The sequence below is a fragment of the Drosophila pseudoobscura genome, chromosome 2 (genome assembly GCF_009870125.1).
Source record: "Drosophila pseudoobscura strain MV-25-SWS-2005 chromosome 2, UCI_Dpse_MV25, whole genome shotgun sequence".
NCBI classification, from domain to species: domain Eukaryota; kingdom Metazoa; phylum Arthropoda; class Insecta; order Diptera; family Drosophilidae; genus Drosophila; species Drosophila pseudoobscura.
This window is the reverse complement of record NC_046679.1, coordinates 24,449,165-24,471,337: the sequence shown is the minus strand read 5'-3', so window position 1 is coordinate 24,471,337 and position 22,173 is coordinate 24,449,165. Positions and strand designations below refer to the sequence as shown.

The 22,173-nt window shown below is 40.5% G+C and overlaps 1 protein-coding gene across 12 annotated transcripts in view; it reads right to left on the bottom strand.

Annotated features, from left to right (window-relative positions):
• The window catches only part of LOC4802664 (Lipophorin receptor 2), a 37,052-nt gene extending 15,009 nt beyond the window's left edge, over positions 1 to 22,043 (bottom strand). For 4 of the 12 annotated variants that reach the window (XM_015182500.2, XM_001359500.5, XM_015182501.2 and 1 more), the window contains exons 1-4: positions 21,799 to 22,042; positions 20,444 to 21,013; positions 11,940 to 12,080; positions 1,606 to 1,725 (exon numbers count right to left, since the gene is read on the bottom strand). In XM_015182500.2, the coding sequence (XP_015037986.2) occupies positions 1,606 to 1,725; positions 11,940 to 12,080; positions 20,444 to 21,002 (820 nt within the window). In that variant the 5' untranslated portion in view covers positions 21,003 to 21,013; positions 21,799 to 22,042. Of the gene's footprint in view, positions 1 to 1,392; positions 1,510 to 1,605; positions 1,726 to 7,287; positions 7,548 to 9,087; positions 9,235 to 11,939; positions 12,081 to 20,443; positions 21,014 to 21,798 lie in introns of those variants that run through there. The other 8 variants (XM_033377156.1, XM_003736736.3, XR_001451880.2 and 5 more) reach the window with 6 other exon arrangements.
• Between the last annotated feature and the right edge of the window lie 130 nt (positions 22,044 to 22,173).

Here is a 22,173-nt window from a genome sequence, read left to right as displayed (position 1 = left end):
TTCTTGTTATCTGACGCTGGAGCGTATATAGTACTTGCAATTTGATTTTAATTTTATTTAAAATGCTTCCCCGGACTAGCCCCCATTACCTTCTCGAAAGCCAATGAAGCTCAATGCTTTTGTGGCGCAGTTTGCGTTTTGTTTATTGTGTGGTGTTCCTCGAGCAGCGCCTGGCGTCATTGTTCGACTTGAAAGCCAAGTTTTCCCCGTAACGGCACACAAAGTTATGAAGAGTCAAAGTTGAGTGTTAAATGGAATTAAATAGGGGACCACGGACCAAGGACCATTCCCGCTTTACAGTAAATAAACACTAGCAGAGGATATTCTTTTTTATGCGGACATTTGCAACGAAGAGAGGGAGCTGTCCCATTCCTGATTACCATGTTTCTGGGAAAACTAATCCCCGATATTGGTCTAAGCTTTGCACTCTCCACTCTTGCTTTATCTGCAAGCGAAAGGAATGCTTTATATGTATTTATCAAAGGTTGTCAAGGGTATCTATCAATAGCAAGGGGTATCTTCCTTCTGTTTTTTGCCGTTTCATATGTGTGTGTGCTTTTGCTTTTCGCGCTGAACTTTTGGCCCGACCAAAAGCAACTTCAATTAAGATCCACGGAGGACGAAGAGGCGGTGGGGCGGTGGGGCGGTAGGGCGGAGTGTGTATGGATAAAAGCTGGAATGTCAACAAGGTTTGATGACAATTTTAAAGCGCATAAAGGTCGTAAAAACACATTCACCCCCACAGACTCGGAGTACCGGAATGTTCGACCATGTGTATGTATGTATGTATATATTTTTATGTATATCCTGTGATATATGTATTCTGCGCAGCTCAACTCCATATAAACCACAGGCTCAATTTGGTCGCTGTCCTCGCACTTTTGATTACCAGATTTTATTTCCATCAAGGATAACATCATAAAAATCGCATCATTTTTTTCAATTACAATCCTGAAACATAAAAACACTGCCGTTCTGCCGTTCTGGCACTCTGCAGTTCTGGATTTCCTTTCACATAGTTAGGCGAATGTGTCACAGACAATAAACCGCTAAACAAGTTACAGGAGTGGAGGGGAAATTTCATGGAAAAAAACTACATAGGGAAAGGCAAAAGGAAAAGGACAATGGGAGTCTCTCCCTAATGCATAAATACAGATTAGTTCCGCTGATGGTCACGTCGCGATATTGTCCGTCAGGAATGATGTTAATTTATGGCTCAGGCTCAGGCTGTCAGGCAAAGGACTAGAGCCCAGTCATAAAGTGAATCAGAGGATGGTTCATGCATTTAAATTTCGATTAAACGTCTCATTTTGTTTTCGTTTGGTTTAGTGATGGGCACGGCAATCCTCCAGTTAGTATGCAAATTTGAGTGATGGAGTGGTGGAGGCTTACTACAATCCTGTTCGTCGGACATGTCCCGACAATCGAAGTCGCCATCGCAGAGCCACATGCGTGGTATACACTGCTCCATGTTCTTGCACATCACCTCATAGGGCTGGCACATACTGACTGCTCTCACACAACATTCAAAGGAAATAGTTGCATTAGCTCGGGAGCCACTTGGGGGAAAAGTTATCTACATCTACGACTGGGGATAGTACTTACTGCAGAGGAGGGATAGCTCGTCGGAGCCATCGGTACAGTCGGCCTCGTGATCGCAGACCCATTTCTGTGGAATGCAATTGCCATTGCCACAGCGGAATTGGTCCGCGTTGCAAGTCGATTCTGTAATGAAAAACACGTATATTCAAAATCAATTTTCAATAGCTTCGCCAGATAACGGTAATGGTATATGTCCAATTTTTTATGCTTGAATAGTTAACTGTGCCAAAAATAAATGTGATTTCAGTTTCCTTTTTCCTTTTTCCTCAGCTTTTCTCTTTGTTTTATGGTTTTAGTGGAAATAGTTTTTCCCTATATTTTATGGTTGTTTTGTTTTACGACTTTTCACCACCACAAAAATTTATTAAAAGGCTTTGCAATATTCCATTTTTTCCCAACCGGAAAGGAAAACAATTTGTTGCTGGCTGAGTGATTGAAATGCAATTAGAAGATACAAAAGAATTTTCTGAATCGAAGGTGTTGCAAAAACCATTCAAGGTGTCAGGACACATACTCGTACAAATAATTGCTGAAAATATTCAATGAAATGTAAGAAAATTCATTTTCAATTGGAGAATTCTTTAGCCCGGATTTTCCTTTGCACTTTTGCCCTCTTCGTGCAACGATGCATCTTTTGTGAGCCATACTAAAGTGCAGACAATTTAGCGCTTAATTCAAACGAATTCCTCTGAAAGACATTTGCATTTCATTCGTCGACGCTTTAAGAGACACAGTCACAGTCACAGTCCCTTCATCTCCACAGGGGCAAAGTTTTCTCCAGACTCCAGACTGCGAGTTGTTCCCCCCCCACCCCCATAAACTTGAGCGCAACTTTTGTGGCAGTTCCTTGTCCCCGCTCACCCCACCACCCCACCACCCTCCTCACGAAACACAAACTGTAACCCGAAAGCCAAAGCCAAAGAGTCCCAACCAAAGCCAAAGCCAAAACCAAACCCGAGGGAGGCAGACGGAGCCGCCGCAGTGCGAAAAATGCGCATCACGTTCGGCGTTCGGGGAGCTGGGAAATACCGAGATGGGGGAAAACGTTCCTCAGTGTACTATTTACCTAGACAGCCAGCATTTAGCGCAAAAAAAGGTATAAAATACGAACAAAAACCATAGTTTATATTGCGACCATGGGATACCCGCTATTCATTTTTGATTTTCAAAAGATAAAGTACACCAATATTAAGTGGGAAATATATGGGAATACGATAGATCTACAGAAGAGGCCTAGAAAAGCAGACAGAGACAGCTAACTCCTAAGTCACACTGGAAGAGAGATATTTATATATAGATTTAGATGTAGATTTAAGATACATTTTATTTCCTTTGATATCCCAGGCGTAGTCATATAAAATGTGGTAATTGAAACTCTTAAGGTCTCCCAGTTGTAGGCGTTCATTAGAACTAGGGGTTTATATCGCGTGTATCCGATAGCGGGAAACTTTGATTTGATGAGTATCTTCATATATTATATTCTTAATTTACATCCAATCTGAGTTCCATTCATTTTACCACTCTATGTGCCACATGTTGCATATTGAATTTTAAAACCTCAAGAGGTCGATGGAGAAGTATACGCTTCCGTCAGCCATCTTAAGCAATAAAATACACTCCTGCTGTCCACCAGTATCGGGTATCAGAAGCGCTGATTCTGGTTTGGTCTGCTATTCTCTTGTTTTAATGGGTAACAATCAGCGGCAGCCAAAAGGAAATTAAAAAAATATTTATAAGCACATTTGCTGCTAACTTGCGGCTAACTTTGAGTACATCTGAGAGACGTCGTTGTTTTACAGCAAACTCGTCGTATAATCTTCTCTGAAATTCCCCAGAAATATATGTATGTATTATTCGTGTTCATATCAGCAGAAGTTCAATGTCAGCTTCCGTTTCATATACAAGACCAGGGAATTATTTATTTATGACTTAATGGTCTGACACCAGCAAAAATGAGGACACTTTGCGCCCGGCTTACATAATGCATAAACAAACCGACTTCGGTGGAAATCTGTTCTGCGTTTCTATTACTTTTCTTTATGAAGCTCATAAATTTCGCTCATGAGACGCGTACTCGTATTTGTGCAACAATTTTCATATACCCAAATATATATAAATATGTAAAAATATATATTTTTTGTGCCTAAAAGCTCTTTTTGCAGCTGCTTTGCCTCGTGCCACCCAGAGGCAGGAGGCAGGAGGCAGAGATGCAAACTTCATTATTTACAGTCTGCCGCGTCGCGACAACATTCGAGGTGGAAAACGGCAGCAGCAGCAGCAGCAGGAGGAGGAGCATGAGCTCTAGAGAGTGGAGTGGCACGGACTTGGGGCAGACAGACGCTTGCGATTATGCAATTCATTTAAAGTGCTTTGTCGCCAGGGGGATCTGCACAGTAGTCTCCGGACACCTTTTGCCGGCGATAATGAACGGGTACCCCGTACCCAAGCAGATGCCAAAGGTGGATCGGATGTGTGTGTGTACGAGTTTATGCATTGCATTGCCTTGATTTGAGGGTTATCACTAAATGATTCGACTCCTGCCCCCAAGGCTGCCGACAGCAAAAGTGACAAAGTCATCTACCCCCCTCTCGCCTTGCCGCACACGAAGGGACTTGAGCAAATACAGGGTAAACTTTCCGGCAGAACCTCAAGAAAGTTTTCGGGGAACAATGCAATTCCCCGCTGTACTATCGAACCCCGCAACCCCACCGAATCCCCGGGGAGGTCGGGTTGGGAGCTCGTCCCTGAGCTCATTTACAGGCCAAAAGCTTAGTGCTAGAAAAAGTTGTCTTGTCTTCCTTCCAGAAGTGTCCAAGGGGAAGAATGGGTACGGGAAAGTTTTCTGCGGTCATTCATCGATTTGGCGCATTAAAACTTTTGTGATATTTGCCATTTTCCAATCTTCTATGGCTCCCGGCCCCTCTAGGCCTTCCTTCTGGTGGAAATACACATTTTGTTCAATTAATGTTAACATTTGTATACATATCATAGTTCGTGGAGTTCGTAAAACCTCATGATAAGACCGATAAGATGTCGTACCTCAGTGAAATCACCGAAGAACCCTCGAAGCTTAATTCTCTCGTAATAAAATTGTTAATATTTTGTAAATGGAATATTTCAAATATCCTCCAGCTAAGAGAAAGCAATATCAAGACGAAGAATAAAAAGAAATGTCATGAAATATTGGGTTTCATTGATTTCTGACTTTCGGTGATTTCGGTGGGTTGCTCGGGAGGTCGGACCTCTCCTAATGAAGTTTGTCTGTCTTTTTGAGCATAAATTGAATTGTCCGATTCACTTAAATGAGCGGAAGGAAATGGCACGGCAGAGGGAAAAGCGGCGGACACAGACACCCCCCATTGTTCTTCCTCATTCGGACCCTCATCTCAGACCCTCATCCTGTCCTGCTTTTTCCTGTGTCTCGTCTCAATAAATAAATGAAAAATTTGTGCCACGGTTAAGGGGATTTTCCTTTTTTCATTGTTTACAATTGTTTGCCCTCTTTTATTTATTCTGTACTTGTTTTTTTTTTGTGTTTCTTGTTTAGAGAAGTATCGTCTTCCGCACACAGCGGGTTGCACGAGTATCATACTCGTAAAAAAAGGCTCGCCGCTTGTTGTTTATGGCACCTTTTTCCACTTTATTGAAGCCGTACCGTCTCCACCAAGTTGTTGTTGTTGTTGTTGTTGTGTCCCAGTGCCTCCTTGAGGGAGTATTTCAATATAGAATCAGATGAGGGTTCTCTGCCTGAGGGTCTGCGGGGGTATGTGGAGTCTGGGGCTCTGCATCATAAATCATTTAAAGAGCAGTCCGGCGGCGGCTGAAGTGGAGCAGCGATTGAGGGTCCCCCTAATGAGGGATGAACTTTTAGGTTCCCTTTATTTGTTGCCTTTGGTACAGCAGCAATTGTTGGTGGAGAGTGCAGCAAATGGCCGCGAAAGTCTGCCATTTGAATTGCATTTTAGATGGCTGCCAATTTATATGTTAAACAATCTTACGTGTATTTTGGGGTGGAAAGTGGAACCATGAAATATTCGAAAAGTAATGCCCATTCCAGCGAAACACGACTAGGAGCAACTTCGATGGATTGCTGCGCTTAAAAATGTGAGGGATACATAATTTATGGCTTACAGAGAAGGACAAGGACAAGGATAGTGGCACTGGCAGTGGCATAGATGTGTGACTGAAGTTATCTAAGGTCTGCCAGTCGACGTGGCTCACACGAGCCCCAAAAATATACTACGTATTGCTGTAACTACGAGTATATATGTAGAACTCTGAGCTGAGCTCATCTTTCGTTTTCTTTTTTAGATTTTGCACACATTCTGTGCGGCAGGCTTATCAGCTGTCTCCTGCTCGCTCCCCACGAATGTGCTGCATGAATATTTATGCGTTCGATATCGAACACTAGCATACACCATAAAGCCAATATATGTATATGTCGTATGAACGTATATAAGTACGATTTATATGTAGAAATGTGTATCCACACATGGGGCAAAAGCTGCTTAAAAGTCTGACAGCGTCTCTGGCGCTGTCCCTGTTACTGTCCCGATTCCTGTTCCTGCCGCCGCGCCCCTGTCTTTTGTCTCTTGGTTGTTTACGCGGCGTATGCGCATCGCGGCGTGGATGGAGGACACTTAACGTGGCTCTATGGCTGATCTGCCGCTGCCTTTCTGTATTGCTCTTAGCCCTGGTCTGTTGTTAATGGCTCTCCTTCGTTTAGTTGCCTATAAGTTATTTATTTATTTACTGACTTTTTCGCTCTCTTGGCCATCGATGGGACATTATTTTGCTTTTTTGTCAAAGACTTGAATTGAATTTCCACCCATATCCATATCGTTATACATATATATTTAGTCTCCCGACCACGCCCACACATAGGGAGCAGACAATAACAGTAAATTGAAATACACTTGAAGCGGTTAATGGTCTCGGATTTTTCGTCTTATCTTCAGAGTTCCTCAGGAAATGAGCCTCTCTCCTCTCTCCTCTTCTACTCGCACTACTGCTCGTTTCATACAGAAGCCAGATAAACATTTGGTGTTTGAGACGTCAACCCAAACTCAAAGTCAAGTCAATCCCGATTGTACAATTCTGTGAGTCAGTGGGGCAAAGCCCTAATGTTCCATAGAGGCAATGTTTAAATATATATCCTAAACATTCTTAATGAAGATAAACAATGTGAGCGTCTAGCCATTCCATTCAAAATGTATACGTACGAGATGGAATATATTAAAATAAAGTTGGTTATTCGAATGAATATTTTATGTTTAAAGAATGCATTTGTACACCTAAATTCTGTCAAATAAATACATAGATAGCATTGCCAGATGTTCTGTGTGAACTGATTTGCATTTTGAGGAGAAAAACCTAAGTCTTTTTCTTTTCTTAGAGAACGAATTTAGAAAGGAAAAAAAAGAAACAAAAAAGAGATTCCTCATACTTTTGGAAGCATCTAAGAATAGAATGCAGTTCTGAATGGCGAAATGAAATGATTCCCATTCCAAAGGCATTGGAATACATATATGTATCTGCTTGAACGATTAAATCTCATGATGATATAAACAGAGAAAAGCTTTGGCTAAGCAGCTTTTCCAGATTTTTCAGAATGATACTCTTACTAATCAGATTATGAATGCTTAGATTTCTGGGGAATCCCCATCCCCAGTGCCATAGTCATACCGGATGTGGTGACAGTGGATGTCGTCGGTTGGAGGTGGGCTCGCGGTAATAATCCGGTGATGAGCAGCAGCAGGAAGGAGCAGCCCAGGAAGCTGCTGCGTATTGGTCCCATGTTGGTTCTTTCGCGGCGTTTTTTGCTGGGGATCCCCTGCTGTATGGTAATATGATAATCTAGCCTAGCCTAAGTGCACGGCTGAATTATTAAATTAAATCGCTGTTTATTCCGGTTTGTTCTCGCGCGAACGTTGCCACTTTTGTCTCTGTTCGGAGAGTAATCGAAATTGTAATTATTTTAAATGCTATCAAGTGGTTGGCCAGCAAATATAACAGCCGCAAGAGGACCTCATCATCATCATCTTTATAATCATAATCATGGGGAATCCTCTGCAGGAGCAGCAGCAGCAGTAGCAGCTCAAAAGTAGGCAACAGTTTTCCGATTAAAAACAAAATCAAAATTTATGTGCGTGAAAATTTAATTTCCATTTAAATTGGTTACGTTTGAACATTTATGTGCACTATAGTCGGTTATGTTTACATTGAATTTATGTGCAGTTCTTATTTGTGTTTTTTTTTATTATTTATTTAAATTCAGATGAGCTTTGTATGCAAACAAATAGAATATATATATATATTTTTTTAACGTTTCATTTATTTTCTATAACTTTTTATATATTTAATTATTTAAAAGGATTTATTTCAATTATATTATATATATATAATTCTTGTTTATAATTTATACATTTTGCTTTTTATTTTCATCATCTCTGTTAACAATTTGACTTTTTGAAATATTGTTGCAGATAATTTATAATATTTTCAGCATATAAGTAGCTTTATTTCCTTCTTTCTTTCTGGTTGAATACTGAATTATATTTTATTTAATGCTCTCTTTATTTCCGGCGCGTGATTGAGATATTTCTTTGTTTGCACATTTTCATTCCTCATGTTTTATGCTTTAATTAAGCCGCGTTTTTTCCCTGTGCATTTTTTTTGTGGATAATTATTAATGGGCTTGCTTTATCAGAAACTTTCCATAATCCTCATATGGAAAATGGTAAATGGTGTTTTAAAGCTGCCAGAGAAAGGGTCCGGCGAAAACCCCGTTGAGTATTTACATTTAATTGTAATTTTTGCACTTTGACATGTCAACGGGATTTATGGGTATTTTAAATGAAAATTGATAAATGTAATTAACAATTATAGCGGATTTATACACTCGAGGGACACTGCAGGATATCACAGGATAGGTGTGAACATTAACGGGGATTTGCTGTGGCACTCCTCAAGTGGCAGAAACTATTGCCACTGCTGACTGCTGACTGGTGTTTGGTGTCAAGTTCATGTAATCCAATCCAAAACAAAAGCCAAAAGTCCACACAAAATCAAATCCAAATTATGCCAGGCAGGCCATAAAGAGCACAGCTAAGAGAGACAGAGTGAAGAGCAGATGATTGCAGACAGAGCGGGACACTGGGAAACTGTAATCAAAAGCGACGCGCAGAAGCGTGAAAAAACCAAAAACGGAAAAGCCAAAACACACAGGAAAAGCTTCCGCTTTCGTGGCGGGGCGGGGCGGGGCGGAGGGGAAAGCTACTGCTGCTGCTGCTTGGATGCTGCCGCCTGTGCGACGCCAACAAAAACTGATTTCAGTTTGTCTTCTAACGTTTGACTGCCAAAATTGGCCTTGCCATTGATTTTTGCTGGCCAACAACAGCTGTTTGGCTCGAAAATATATTTGATTATTTTGCAAATATATCAGAATATTTTTTAATTCATTTTTAGAATATTTTTTAAATTTACACTTGTCACTTTTGAGCGAATGTTTCTGTTTCTCATGCGATTTGGCTTGGTTCAAAATTATTTATTTTTGGCGCCTTGCGCGCTTTTTTTCTCGCAGTTATCCTGCCAGAAGCACACACACACGTCCTCTTCTGCACAGAGTTCGAAACTAACTGAATTCCGGCCAAGTGCCTTTGGTGGCATTCTGACAAGATGGAACCGACAGAAGCAGTCGCATCCACATACAACACTCTTTGGACAGCAGCATCCCCCGAGCTGAAGCTTGAAGCTTGCGCTCGGCATTTTGATAAGAGTTTCACTCAACTTTTGGCCCACACTCAAAGCCTATTCGCACTCGAAACGGAGTGCTACTGTGAGCCACTGAGTGAGTGATAGGGACTAGAGAGACTATGCTCAGAGGAAACCCCCATGTGCCATGTTATCTCCGGGTACAATTTGTGCGCAATTAGATTTCGATTTGTCAAAACAAATCAAAATCCCCAACTAAGCAAAGCGTCTAGTGTTAATGGGCTGCTTGCTCTTTACAATAATAATTAATCTCAAGTGCTAGAAGTGGCGACGCATACGTCTGTTTTTTATGTCGTGAATCGGACTAACAACAGAAATCTGATGATAAGGTTTGCTTGACCCAGTCTCTCGTCTCTCGACGACCCATCCATTAGATCCGTTCCGGCTATTTCTCGCCCCCCGATTGTGGGTCAAGTTTAAGCCGATTCTCCCTTACGACGCAATTCTCAAGAATTCCGTACAGTCTACAGTCCGTAGCTATTTTTTGCCCGCTTTCTGAGTCGCAATTGCTTAGCGCAATTTTCAATGCATTTTCTGTTGGAACTAAGCAAAAGATTAAAGTACTAGATAGTACTTCCGCAGAACTACAGGGGTTTATTCCGTTTTCGAAAATTATGCCAGGCAATTCTTGGGAATCCGATATAGTGACACTTGTAAAAGTTATTTTTCAATGGAAAAATGTTATTTATATTAAATTATTTTGTAATTCAGAGAATTATTGGGTTACTGTGTAACAACTGTTCCTCGTTTCGCAATGAGGAAACTATGCAGACACTCAGATACTATACGCACAAATTTTAGCTTCAATGATCTGTTAATATTTCTCTTATTTTGAGCCAAGTAATTCGCGAACAATCTCGTTTTGCGAAATCTTGATCTTAAAAACGAGATATGTTTGTTTGCAGAGCTTTCGACAATCGTCCAATTAATCAACTTCATTGAGCTCTTTTGTTTCGTTGAGCGCGTAAGTGGATGCCTTGAGTGTTTTATGATTTTGGAACAAGTTTATTGGCCAAGCCTGTGGTTTGCATGTGTGCGTGTGTGTAGTACGAATTAGCCTGATGCAATGCTTTGGCCAGATTGCACTTGACTGGCGCCTGCACTGGCCCCTAAATAAGACTCAGTCTTCAGCTTCAGCACCAGCTCCAGCTCCGGCTTCAGCTTCGGTTGTTTGTTGGTAATTTAGCAAGCTTAAGTCCGCTTACGACTGCAGACACATGCCATTTATGTACATTTACTATACACGTTCGTATATGTAATTGAGGTACAGCTGAGTGCTGGGTGTCAAATGGATTCAACTGCGGGAAAATGTTTAAAGATTAAACCACACACCCATGTGCACAGAGTGGCCCAATATTTGCGACTGGCAGTGTTTTTCAGGCAGCCGCCCAAAAGCGGGCAATATTTGTGACTGGCAATGGGTTTCATGCACCAGCCCAAAAGTAGGCAATGTTAAATTTGGGAAATCAACGAACCAGAGACTAGCGGTAGTGGAGAACACACGGCGACTGGTCCGTGAACCAAACTTAAATTAAATACATGTACATGGGCTAATAGAAAGAACGCACACACTTAACAGCTACTAGCTAACACACGAATACAACAACAGATAGATGAGCTTAAAAATTAAATGAAAATAAATTTCTACAGAGTGCGGTCGTAGACACCCAGCGTCCAGGAGTCCAGGAGTCCAATGGGTCCAGGGGTTTTGGGGCACTGCCTACATGACACTAAATAAACAGCCAGTTGTTACTTACTCAACAACGAAGCCAAACAAATGGCAGAAACACCAAAACCAATACAAAAGCAAACAGCACCACCACCACCATCCAAAGAGAGATTATTGGATGGCAATGGGAGAGACTTGAAGTAAATGGTTAGTTCTGTGACATTTCTAAATTGAAAAACTACAAATGACTGACAACAGATTAGAGTGAGAGCGCCCTCACGTAGGATGTAGGCAACAGCTGCATCCTTAGTCGTAAATCCCCATCCAACGCTTGACTTTATAAGGTCCACCAGTGGGATTGAGAGCGGGGCACGGGCATGGCCAACACCTTGGCCATGGCCCCCCCCCCCACACACACAGAAAAACAGAAACAGCTACGAAAAAAATGGCGTTGGAAAAACTTTCTTTCAAAAAGCATCAGGAAATACATAGTAGAAAAACCCCAGAAAACGCCTGAAAATACAATTTGGGCGGTTGTTGTTCCTGCTTTTGCCGTAGCCTGCCTTTGAATTCTTTGAACTGTGAGGTCTGCTGTGCAGCCCTTGGATAGAATATTTGAATAAGACAACAGTTGAAGTGAAAGCCTAATCAAAAGTAGAGACTGAGGGAGAAATCCGTGAAAGGCAAAGGGCCAAGCTCTATTGAATTTCGGTTTGTTTATTGATACGAATGCGAGTTTCTGGGTAGAGCACTTTCATACTAGTATCTACTAGTATATATCTATAAAAAAAATAACTAATTTCTGGTTAGCCATTTCTGAGAAACAATCAATTTCAACAGTCTCTGAGACTCAGAGAATTCATGGCTGTAATTTTTAGGGGTTGCTTCGACTCACCTCTGAACTTGCACTGCTCCAGTCGCTCATCGCTGTGGTCCGGACAGTCGGAGTCGCCGTCGCACACGAATCTGATGGCTATACAGGCTCCACTGGCGCATTGGAATTGCTTCTCCTCGCAGTAGTTGGGTATGCTTTGAGCTTCAAAATCAAATGCATATTAATTAATTAAGTTGAAATCTTTGGGTTAGCCGCACAGACTATAATTAAACACCCCACAGGGGATGCAAGATGGGTCCAAGCCGGCCCAAAGAGGCCAAGAGGCCGTTGGTTGGAGCCTAATAAAATTCATAACTAAAATTTAAGTTGAAAACTTTGGATCGTTAAGCACAAACATACACACACACACAGAGGGAGAGGAAGAGAAAGAGAAGGCGTTCTGTTGACAAGGTTTAAAACCCTTTTTAATGAAAGCCAAAACTTGACAATACACAAAAACTTGTAAATAATGAAAACCGAGTGAAGGGGCGAGGATTACATATGTATGGATGTCTCGGCCTCCTGGGCCGCCTTTCTGTGTCTTTTGTGGTGGACCGCAATGGGGTATACGAGGGGCAGAAACTTTTGGGGAAATTAATAAGCGAGAATTTGATGTGCGAAGTAGTTTCCCATTTTCCATTGCCATTGTCATTCCCATAGAATTCAAAGGGTTTCCAAAAGTGTTGGATTGCTTCATCAATCGTTTTATGGGCCACTTGACATTTCACTCACCCACAGTCCCACTTCCTCTAACCCTCTCCCTCCCTCTCAATCTGTTTGCCTATTTCTATGTCTCTTTCCCTCCGTCTGTCTCTCAATTAGCATACAATATGCTAAAACAAACTGACTTTCGGTTAATGTGCTGCGATTATGCCTAAAGTGTTCCAAGTTTGAGCTCCGTCGGAGAGCAGTGGTATGCAGTGTACGGGTGTATGGGAATAAGGTCTATCCATGTGACATTTTAGCATTTACCGTTTAATTGCGCACATTTAACTCAAATTGACAATTGCTTAGGCAGCCCGCACGGGGGCTCAGGCTCACCCCCAAACGAGACGCACATGCATACGAGAGACATTTAATTATACGATACTAACGTCGCCAGGGTATTCCGACTAGAAGATACGGATAAAGAATTCGAAAATACTCTAGAAATAACATCCAGAAATGCTTTAATCGACTTCTTTTCTCTTTAAAAGATTGCGAATCCAAATGCGTGTGCTGGACGAATATATCATAGATTTATTTGTAATTATTTAAACCAAAAGTCCCATATTATACAAACTAAGAAAAGAAAAGTGTCTCAGCCTTCTCATTATTCTGGAGATATCCAAGGATAATTTTTGTAATTTAAAATATGAAATCAAATACACCAAACAGCAGATTCTTGTTGCGAATAAAGACCCTTGGGGTCCTCCCATTCGTGTATACTTTCTCTCTTTCCCAGCGAAGCTTAGCACAAAACAGCTCCTTACGGCGTACACACTACGGCCCCTTGCCACCTACGATTACCACAGAGTACAATTCAGAGACATGTCAGGCATTGCCTTGGCCCTCTGCAGACATACAAACACACATTTGATGCTCTCTTCATTATCATGAAAAATTCGGTATATGCCAAGGCAAAATTTCGCTTCGCTTCGTTTTCGATTAAATTTTTTAAATTTCTCTCTCCTCTCACCGCTCTGCACTTTGCATTCTCTCTCTTAATGCATGCATGTGCTTGTTTATTTACCTAGATGCTATATTCCACCTCCTGTGCTCCTGTGCGCTCCTCCTCCGCTCTTCTATTTCATTCTCCTCTTTGAGCTGCAGATTTTTTATTAGTCTCCCCCGTAAATTATTAAAAATGTGCGCAAACATTTTGCATTTATGAAAAAGAGCTTTGTTGGCTCCTTCTGATATGTACATATATTGGAAGGGGAATTCACATATGAGAATGTGGGCTTTATCTAAGAGAGATCAGATATTGCACTCTCATTGCTCGACAAATCTCTATATAAACGAATGTGAATGTAATTTGCATTTGAAGTGAGTCGTTTAGTCGCTTAATTGAGATAAATATTAAAATAAAATTCCACATCAAATCTATTTGGCAAACCAATTTATACATTTTCATTTGCATTTTCTGGCAGACATATTTTTTGACTCTGAAAATTGGTTAATGGTATATTTCCAAATTATTTTCTTTGATTTATTATTCCAATTAAATGTTTTTCTGAAAAAATGGTTTGGTATTTGTATCACATTGAATACATATTTAAGCACCTTTCGTAAAAAAATTATGCTTGAAAGTTTGGGAGTGTTTAGCTCTTAAAAACAATAATATTAAGAGCAGTATAATTTAGTCTAAAGTTAGCCAAGTACATTTCATAGAGGCACAATATTTGGAATCTTTTATTAAAATATTAATAATCAGATATCTGTTGCCAGCATCTTTAAAAGACATTTTCTCAATCCCCATTAAAATATATTTTAGCAGTAAACGGAGAGTTTTCAGGTATGGTTTTATGTACATACATAACATAAAATACATAACATAACATATGTAAAATACATAACTAAATTACTCGTCATACAAAACGTGTTTAAAGTTTATTGAATACTTTTCAATGTGTCTTTAGCTACTTTAAAAGGTTCACATGGTTTCATTTAAACATATTTCTATTCGCAAAACATTTACCACCATCTTAAACCACATCAATAGTAACAACATTCCTTTGATGTTCCATATCATACGAGCATTCAGCACACACACTGCATTGTGCTTTGATTGGTGTATTCCCTATCGTCTTCATCATTTCCATTCCAAAGTATTATTTTTTTCTACAGCTTTTCCCTCTGCCCGACATTTAATACAAATTAAATCAGTCGAGCAATAATTTGTGGTGTGGTTCGCACAGACCACAGGCACCACGGCCTCCGACAGCAGCAATAGCCGCCAATTTGATTGACAGAATCACAAATGCAGGCCAGAACAGAACAGGAGGCAACGGGCCAATTAAATGCTTAATGCGAAGTTCATTGAACAGTTTTACTTTACTTTATTCCGCCATCGCCCAGAAATCAATCACAGGGCCCGAGGCCATGGGCCTATGAGAAGAAAATGGAGCTGGTCAAGAGTATTTCACATGAAAATTTCGCACCATTAATTCAACGACAGAATGGGCATGAGGATGGTACTGGGGATGGTGGTTAGCCAAGAGGGCGAAATAATAAACAGAAATCAGCGCAAAAGTCAATCAGAGTTCAAATCAATATAAATGCTTTATTAAAAGCCCGAAAGGTTGCCATAGTTGATTCCTTTCCCTTTGATTCGATTACAATCTCCTCCATATTTGATGATTAATCAATGAAGTGTTTTTGTAGTTACCTATTAACCATAATAGCCATGGAAAATTACGCAAATTAATATAAAATATTGCAGAGTTCGTACAGATAATGTGGGAAAAAGAAAACAACAAACAATATTGTGAGAACTTTGCACTTATCAGGCGTTCCGATAATTCTTGATAACAACATGATGCATTCGCTAAAAGGATCTAATCATTGTGGTACTTCTCATGACTAACAAATATTTGTAGACTTTAGATATCAATTGAAGAGACTCTCGAGATACCCCATAGCTCTGCGATAGCTTCAAGTTCTTGGCCAAGCATACGAGTACTTCTGGAAAGCTTCCATTTTCCATTTGTTTTCCATTTGTAAACTAAAGTAATTCAATATATTTATATATACATTTATTTCTTTAAGTATAGTTAAAAACCTCAACCAATCATTATGTAACTATATTTGTGATTATCAAATGAAACTCCAACATTTGAATTGTTATGGCATATCACGAAAGTGGCATAGTATCAGAAAACTATGGGGCTGTCAGCTTTTTAGAAGCCAAACACCTGCTCTCCGGTAGCTTTCTCTAGCTCTCTCTTTCCCAGAGTTGCTTAGCATTCAAGGGTGAGTTTTCCTGACTACGACTTAATCTCTCCTCCAGAGCACAACGCGAGGGCTCTCTTTCTCTCCAACGCTAGCTCTATCCCAGTGAGACCTGTATTCAACCCATCGTAATTTAAGTGCAATGGAAATACTATCTATATCTATTTGATTGAAGTTGCCGCAACATTTAAAACTGCATAGACCCATGAATATAGAGAAACTATTCTACTGTTTCTCCGTAAGCTATCAATCTGCGTAGTTTCTGCTTATCTGATTCTTCAATTAAAACGTAATGCCTGTGTGTATGGTATACAGTAGTCGAGGCTGAGCTGATTTTGTTTTTCTTTTTGGTTAGCGCCTCGTGGGCCACTTTAGATAATACAGATAGTTGGCTGCCTGTAAAGCCAATAAACATTATCAGTAATACGAGTGCTACGATTTGGCAGACCTTATCAAGGCTGCACTACGTAGCTATTTGTTTAATGAATAGTTTTGAAGTAGATTTTGGCTTAGTCATAAATATTTCGCTATAATATGCGGAAGAGTGGATTTGCTTATCAAAATGTGACATTGAAATTAAGAACATGTTGCTGCCGTCATTTTTTTTAGATATTTTGCAGATCTACTAGCATTTTTCATCTCATTTTGGTCAAGGTTTTCACACCCATATTATGTATGTAATCATACCGCAGTTTTATCTAGCAAAAAAAAATTATAATAATTTCGTGCGATAAAAATGTTTCTGTAGATAAAATGCCTTTTGCAATTACGATAAGGAACACAAAAAAAATCAACAAATAATTGTATAATCATGTGAACATTGCGCTTTGAACCGAGTGTTTGCTTGGATACGAGAATTCGTTGAGACTCGTTTAAGGGGAACACGCTTAGTCGTTCGCTCAAATTATTATCAAGACCCAATTCGATGCGGCTCTTTGGGAGTTAATTGCATGAAAGTTTGTTTAAGAGCGTAGCTTTGAAACAAGTTGCTCTTAGGCTGTTGTAAGAGTGTCGAATAGATTCGGTACACGTTTGGCTTGTCGTCACTTATTTGGAAAAAAGTGGCCTGATCGGTAACGTCATACCATTAACAATGAAATAAACAACAACAACAGCCCGATATATTCACACATGTTTGTGGATGTTGTTTGGTAGGCGTCACGCGAATCCACAGATGACTCAGTTGCGGGTATGTACATATGTACTTGTTGCCAATAATCGATGACGAGTATACCCCTTGCAAGGCCTTTTAGAAGGTATTATAATATAAGTCCAATGAAGGCGAGAAAAACGTTATGTACCTGTTCCACTATTCTGGAGCCTTATTGGAACCAGAAATGTATATCGTATTGTAGTCATCACTTGTTCTCCAACTGTGGGAGACGCATTCGTAACTCATAAAAATACTATCAGAGTTGCGGGTATCCCAGCGTGGAATAACGTACCCACTCGTACGTGTCATTATTTTTCGCTTGTCACTTCATTGAGAAATCTATATAGGAAAACGTCATCATCAGTCAGTCATTTGTATAGCTTGTATTATGCATATGGCTTCCTCAAACCCAACGAATTTCTAATGAAATTCTACGGCGTCTGTGGAGTGTACGGGTGTATTGGGGGGGCCTGTGTGCAAGTCTAATTTGCTAGCCAACAAATCACGCCACCTCTGATGAATATTTGTATTTGCAATTAAATTTTGGCTCGTGCACTGTATTTGCACAACGCAGCACATCGCGGCGTATGCGTAATATTTTAATTGTGAACCGAAATAGAAAAAACTAATTTACAATTGAAAAACAAGTTCTGAGTTGAAGAAAGTAGAAACCGAAGGTTGGCCACCATACCTGCCACAGAGCCTCACATTAGTCTCTCTCTCTGTCTCTCTCTTAGCATTGTTAGCATAAAGTAATCAAACAAATGAATCCCTTTGACTGTATTTTGCATGTATCGCTTATGAAATTTGTCACTTGAACACAAAGACAAACCACGAACACTGAACACTGAACACTGAACACCGAACACGAGCCTGAACAATTGCAACGAACTGTTGTTGGTGTGACACTTATTTGGCTTCCATCATTTGCTGAAAGTGGCATTTGCCTGGGAACCAGTTTTCTTCATTTTTTTTTGTTTGTAAAAAAAAGCAACAAAAACGAAGAAAGATTTTACCTCATAATTATACATAATGAAAAATGCTTTTGTAATTAATGCCCATGACCATTTTTGTATGTGGACCTTTGAGTCCAGAGCACGTTCAAATTCCAAGCATAATTAGCCAAGTTAATTATAAAAGTCTGGACTTAAAACAGAAGCCCTTGTCGACGGAGCAAACTTGTTTCAATTCAAAATGTGTCAGGACCTGATCTGGTTCTGGCCTCAGGGGGGATGCTGCTTCGTTGCTGCTGAGGTTTGGGGCACAGGTACAGTCATTAAGCTGTCAAGGATGTGCCCCGAACATGTCAATTGTCCCATCCTTCTCACACTGCCTTTTTCCCTCTCTCTCTGTGCGAATTTCTATTTGGTTTACTCTAAAATTTAGCTGGGGACAATTACTTGGTGTCTTCGGATGTCATTTTGCGACCTATATCCATCGATTAAACCAATCAATTGACACCTGAGCTCCAGTATTTTCCTAGCCTTTAATGCAACTCTCCGGGATGTTCATCGCCTAGAAAACTACATCGAAAATGCATTTCGAGTTCGCTATCTTTGTGGCTGAGACTATATATTGATTACGGAGGCTACGCTGAACACCACAAATCCCCGAGAGATAGTAGCACAAGTGTTATGAAATAGTCGATAGATGAACAAGATACAAACTTTTAAGCAAGCATTTTTAACCTTTAAGCTTTGTTTTTTATCATGACCCAGCATTTACTCATTTACGTTTTTTAACTTTGACTTTCGTGTTGGGCCAGACCATAATCGTTTATATGTATGTCTTCTTTTTTTTTGCCAAGTTGAAGGTTTTGATTTAACTTTTTGAAAACCTAAATAATTAAGTCTTTCGTTTTGTGATTCCCCTACGTACAACACATCTGTTTTTCAAGTTTTATGCAAAGTATTTCCTTATTTTGATGATTAATCTGAATTTTCGATTATCGATTCTTTTGCTTGGTGACCTCATAAATGCATATCTTCCATTAATCTTGAGTTTCCTTTCCTTCAAGTGCTAAGCTTTGTCTTAAGGAAATAATCAATTGAAGTAGTTTGAATTTCTTGGATTCATTTCTGTGTCAAGCTTAAATCAAGTATTTCCTAAGAATAACTATAAGAAGTATTAAAGTAGTTAACGCTACTTGAGGTTAGCAATGGTTCCATTTAGTAAAGTTTATAATCAAGTTATTCTTATGAAGAAATATGACAACTAGTCATAGTTCAAGTAGCTTGCGATTCTAGTTTAATTTAATTTATAGATCGTTAGCTAAGTCTTTACGGGAACGACTCTCTAGCTATCCTCGTACATATATCATCTACACACAAGAAAACTCGATCTATGATATCGATTCTTGGTTTGATTAACCCACATCTAAATACATATATATGTACCGTAAACCGTACTTCTTTTCTACCATACATTTCCAAAAAATGATTTATCACCTTATACACATGTGGGTGTCGCATACTCGTCCCACTGTGCCAAGCCACGAAACTCCAAGAAAGCGAACGGGCAAGCAAGCAGACACTTGTTGCTCTTTTTTCTGCCTTCGCTTATGTTCTCATCTCTGTGTTCCTCTCCCTCTCTCTCGCTGTTGGTTTTTACAAGAGCCGCCGGAGTTGAAGTCTTTTTAGTGGCGCTCGCCCGCTCCATTCGCTGTATGAAACGACGCCGGCCGGTATAAAGCATAAAACGGAATAATTACAAAAGCAGAAAGAACCGCGCAGAAAGAGCGGATCGATGGAAAAGGCAAGAGCAGAGGAAAGTAAAAGGCTGCTGGATGGAAGCATGGAAAGAGAGAAGCTGGGGAGTTGGAAGCTGGAGCTAAAAGAGCCAGAGTCTGAAAATCGTATGATTTCGTGGAATGTCTGTAGCAGCAACAACAGGGAAATGGCAGTGGAGTAGTTGACTGGCATCGCCAGACGCCTTGGCTTTCGGTTCGCCACAAAATTCACATAAATAAATAAAAACTTGAGCCGCCTCAACCGAGGAGAGACGGCTCTCTGACTCTCGAAGCTAGGAGTCGGGGAGTTGGAGTCGGAGTCGGAGTCGAGAGGTGGAGTCAAGACACGAGGCCGGTGGCATGATCAACTGAAACACGAGAGTCAGCGGCGGCGGCAACAACAATAAACACACTTTTGGGGTACCCATGCACTTGGAGAAAAGAAGATCAGATAAAGCCAAGAATAAACGGAGAGACATTTTTCACTAATTAAGATTATAAACGGTACAAGGGAGTTAGAAAGATAGAGAGAGAGTGTGAGAGTTTTTACCTAAACAGATCATTGAATTAGCTCTATAATCAGAACGAAAAAAATATAGCAGTATAGTAAAGCTTTCCTCCACTTTTCACCGTTTCTTTTCCATAATACAATCCATAGGCGCATATCAAACTCACTCTTAAGCCTAATTAGTAATAACAATTCATACTCACATATATCCAATGGGGTTCCAATTTTCCCGGAAACATTTAGAAACTTGAACGGATTTCCATTGAATACCGAATTGAAAGAGTTGCCAAAATTGGCCATTCCAATACCGGGACTCAGACTGTTTGCTGCCGCTGGGGCCAAGTGCTTTAGTCGATCCAGTGGTGGCCCCAATGTGCTGGAGCGCCTAATCTTCTCCAGGAGCGCCGATCCGCTTAGATTCTGCATTATCTCGCTGGGACTGGGTGTGGAGGCTGTAGCCTGGGCGGCGTTCATGGCGGCGGCATTGCAGAACTTACTGATGCTCAAAATGCAGGTGATGGAGAGCAGGTGGAACGAGGAGGTGAAGCTGAAGCTGATCAGCTGTTGGACCCAGCTCTGGTAGTTGGTGCTTCGGCTGAAGAAGAACGCACTGGTCCCGGCCTTGGTGGTAACCGTCGACGGCGACGCCTCATGACATGTGTGGGTGTTTTTGCAGGCAGTATCACCATTCTCATTCTCATTTGCGAATGTTTCTTCAGTTTGAAAGCGTTCTGTGTAATTGGGAAGGCAAACTGTGGCCATCTCTATTTTAACTGTAAAAATATATACAAATTCAGGTCAAACACACTTTTCACATAAATTTCCTATTTCCTCCCTATCTATACGGATTCGAGTATTATGAAATAATATGTTCTCGAAAAATGCGAAACGTTTGCCAAAAAATGTCCACAAGACGGAAAGATAGAGAGAGAGGGTGAGAGAGAGAGAGAGACAGAGAGAGGAGGAGAGAAACCCACAGAATGTGTTTGCAAAATGTATCGAAAAAGAGAGTGCGAAGCAAACGCACGATAAACATGCCAAAAAAGCCACGACTAAAAAAAGAAACATCATACGATGTTGGAAATAACAGGCGTAAGAGAAACATACATAAAACACAAAGCATTTTCACTGGGGAATTGTGCAAACTAAAGGGCGACGACTTGGTTTCGATGGACCGAGGGTTATTCAAGTAGAACGGGCCAAGGGTTAAGCTCCCCGCCTGTCTCTCACTATCTCTATCTCTTTTTTGGGCCGTGTCATGCTGTTGTGGGTCTTTTAAAAAAATATGAATCAGATAGTTTCAGGCAAATAATTTTCGTTTATCAGCTTATCAAAGTTGTAAGCGATGATAGCTCCTCAGCTGGTTAAGCTCTTAAGCGGTCATGTGAAGCCAGCCGCTTAAAAGTGGGGCTCTTTAATTCATAACTTTCTCGAAAACTGTTCTCTTGGTTTTTTGGCAAATGTTTTCCCTCATGTGCTATGGAAATTTATGTCGCTATGCATTCGGATATGTTCACATGATGGATTGACGTAACAGGCGGCTAAAATAGATTCGTACATTATCTTTAAATTAACACTTTTGACTGGGAGTTGCACAATGTGGAATTGGTTTTTATTTTGACTCTGTTTTCAATCAAAAATTAATTCGTTATTTGCTTTGAACTTTTGCTTTTGGCCTAAACTTAATTCGCGTACGAAAATGTGTACGACAGAGCGATTAACCGTTAAATAATATGCGATACAGTGGAAAAGACGACAGTGCGGCACGCCCGACAAAAAACGACTAGAAAACTGAGAGAATATCGAGGCCGTTCCAACCTCGGAATGAATGTGCTCGGTCGTCGCAGAGGAATTGGCCCCACTGTGCATCGTGACAAACCGACGATCGCCACGCGTCCAAGCCGAACGAACCGAACACACCTGAGCGGTGTGA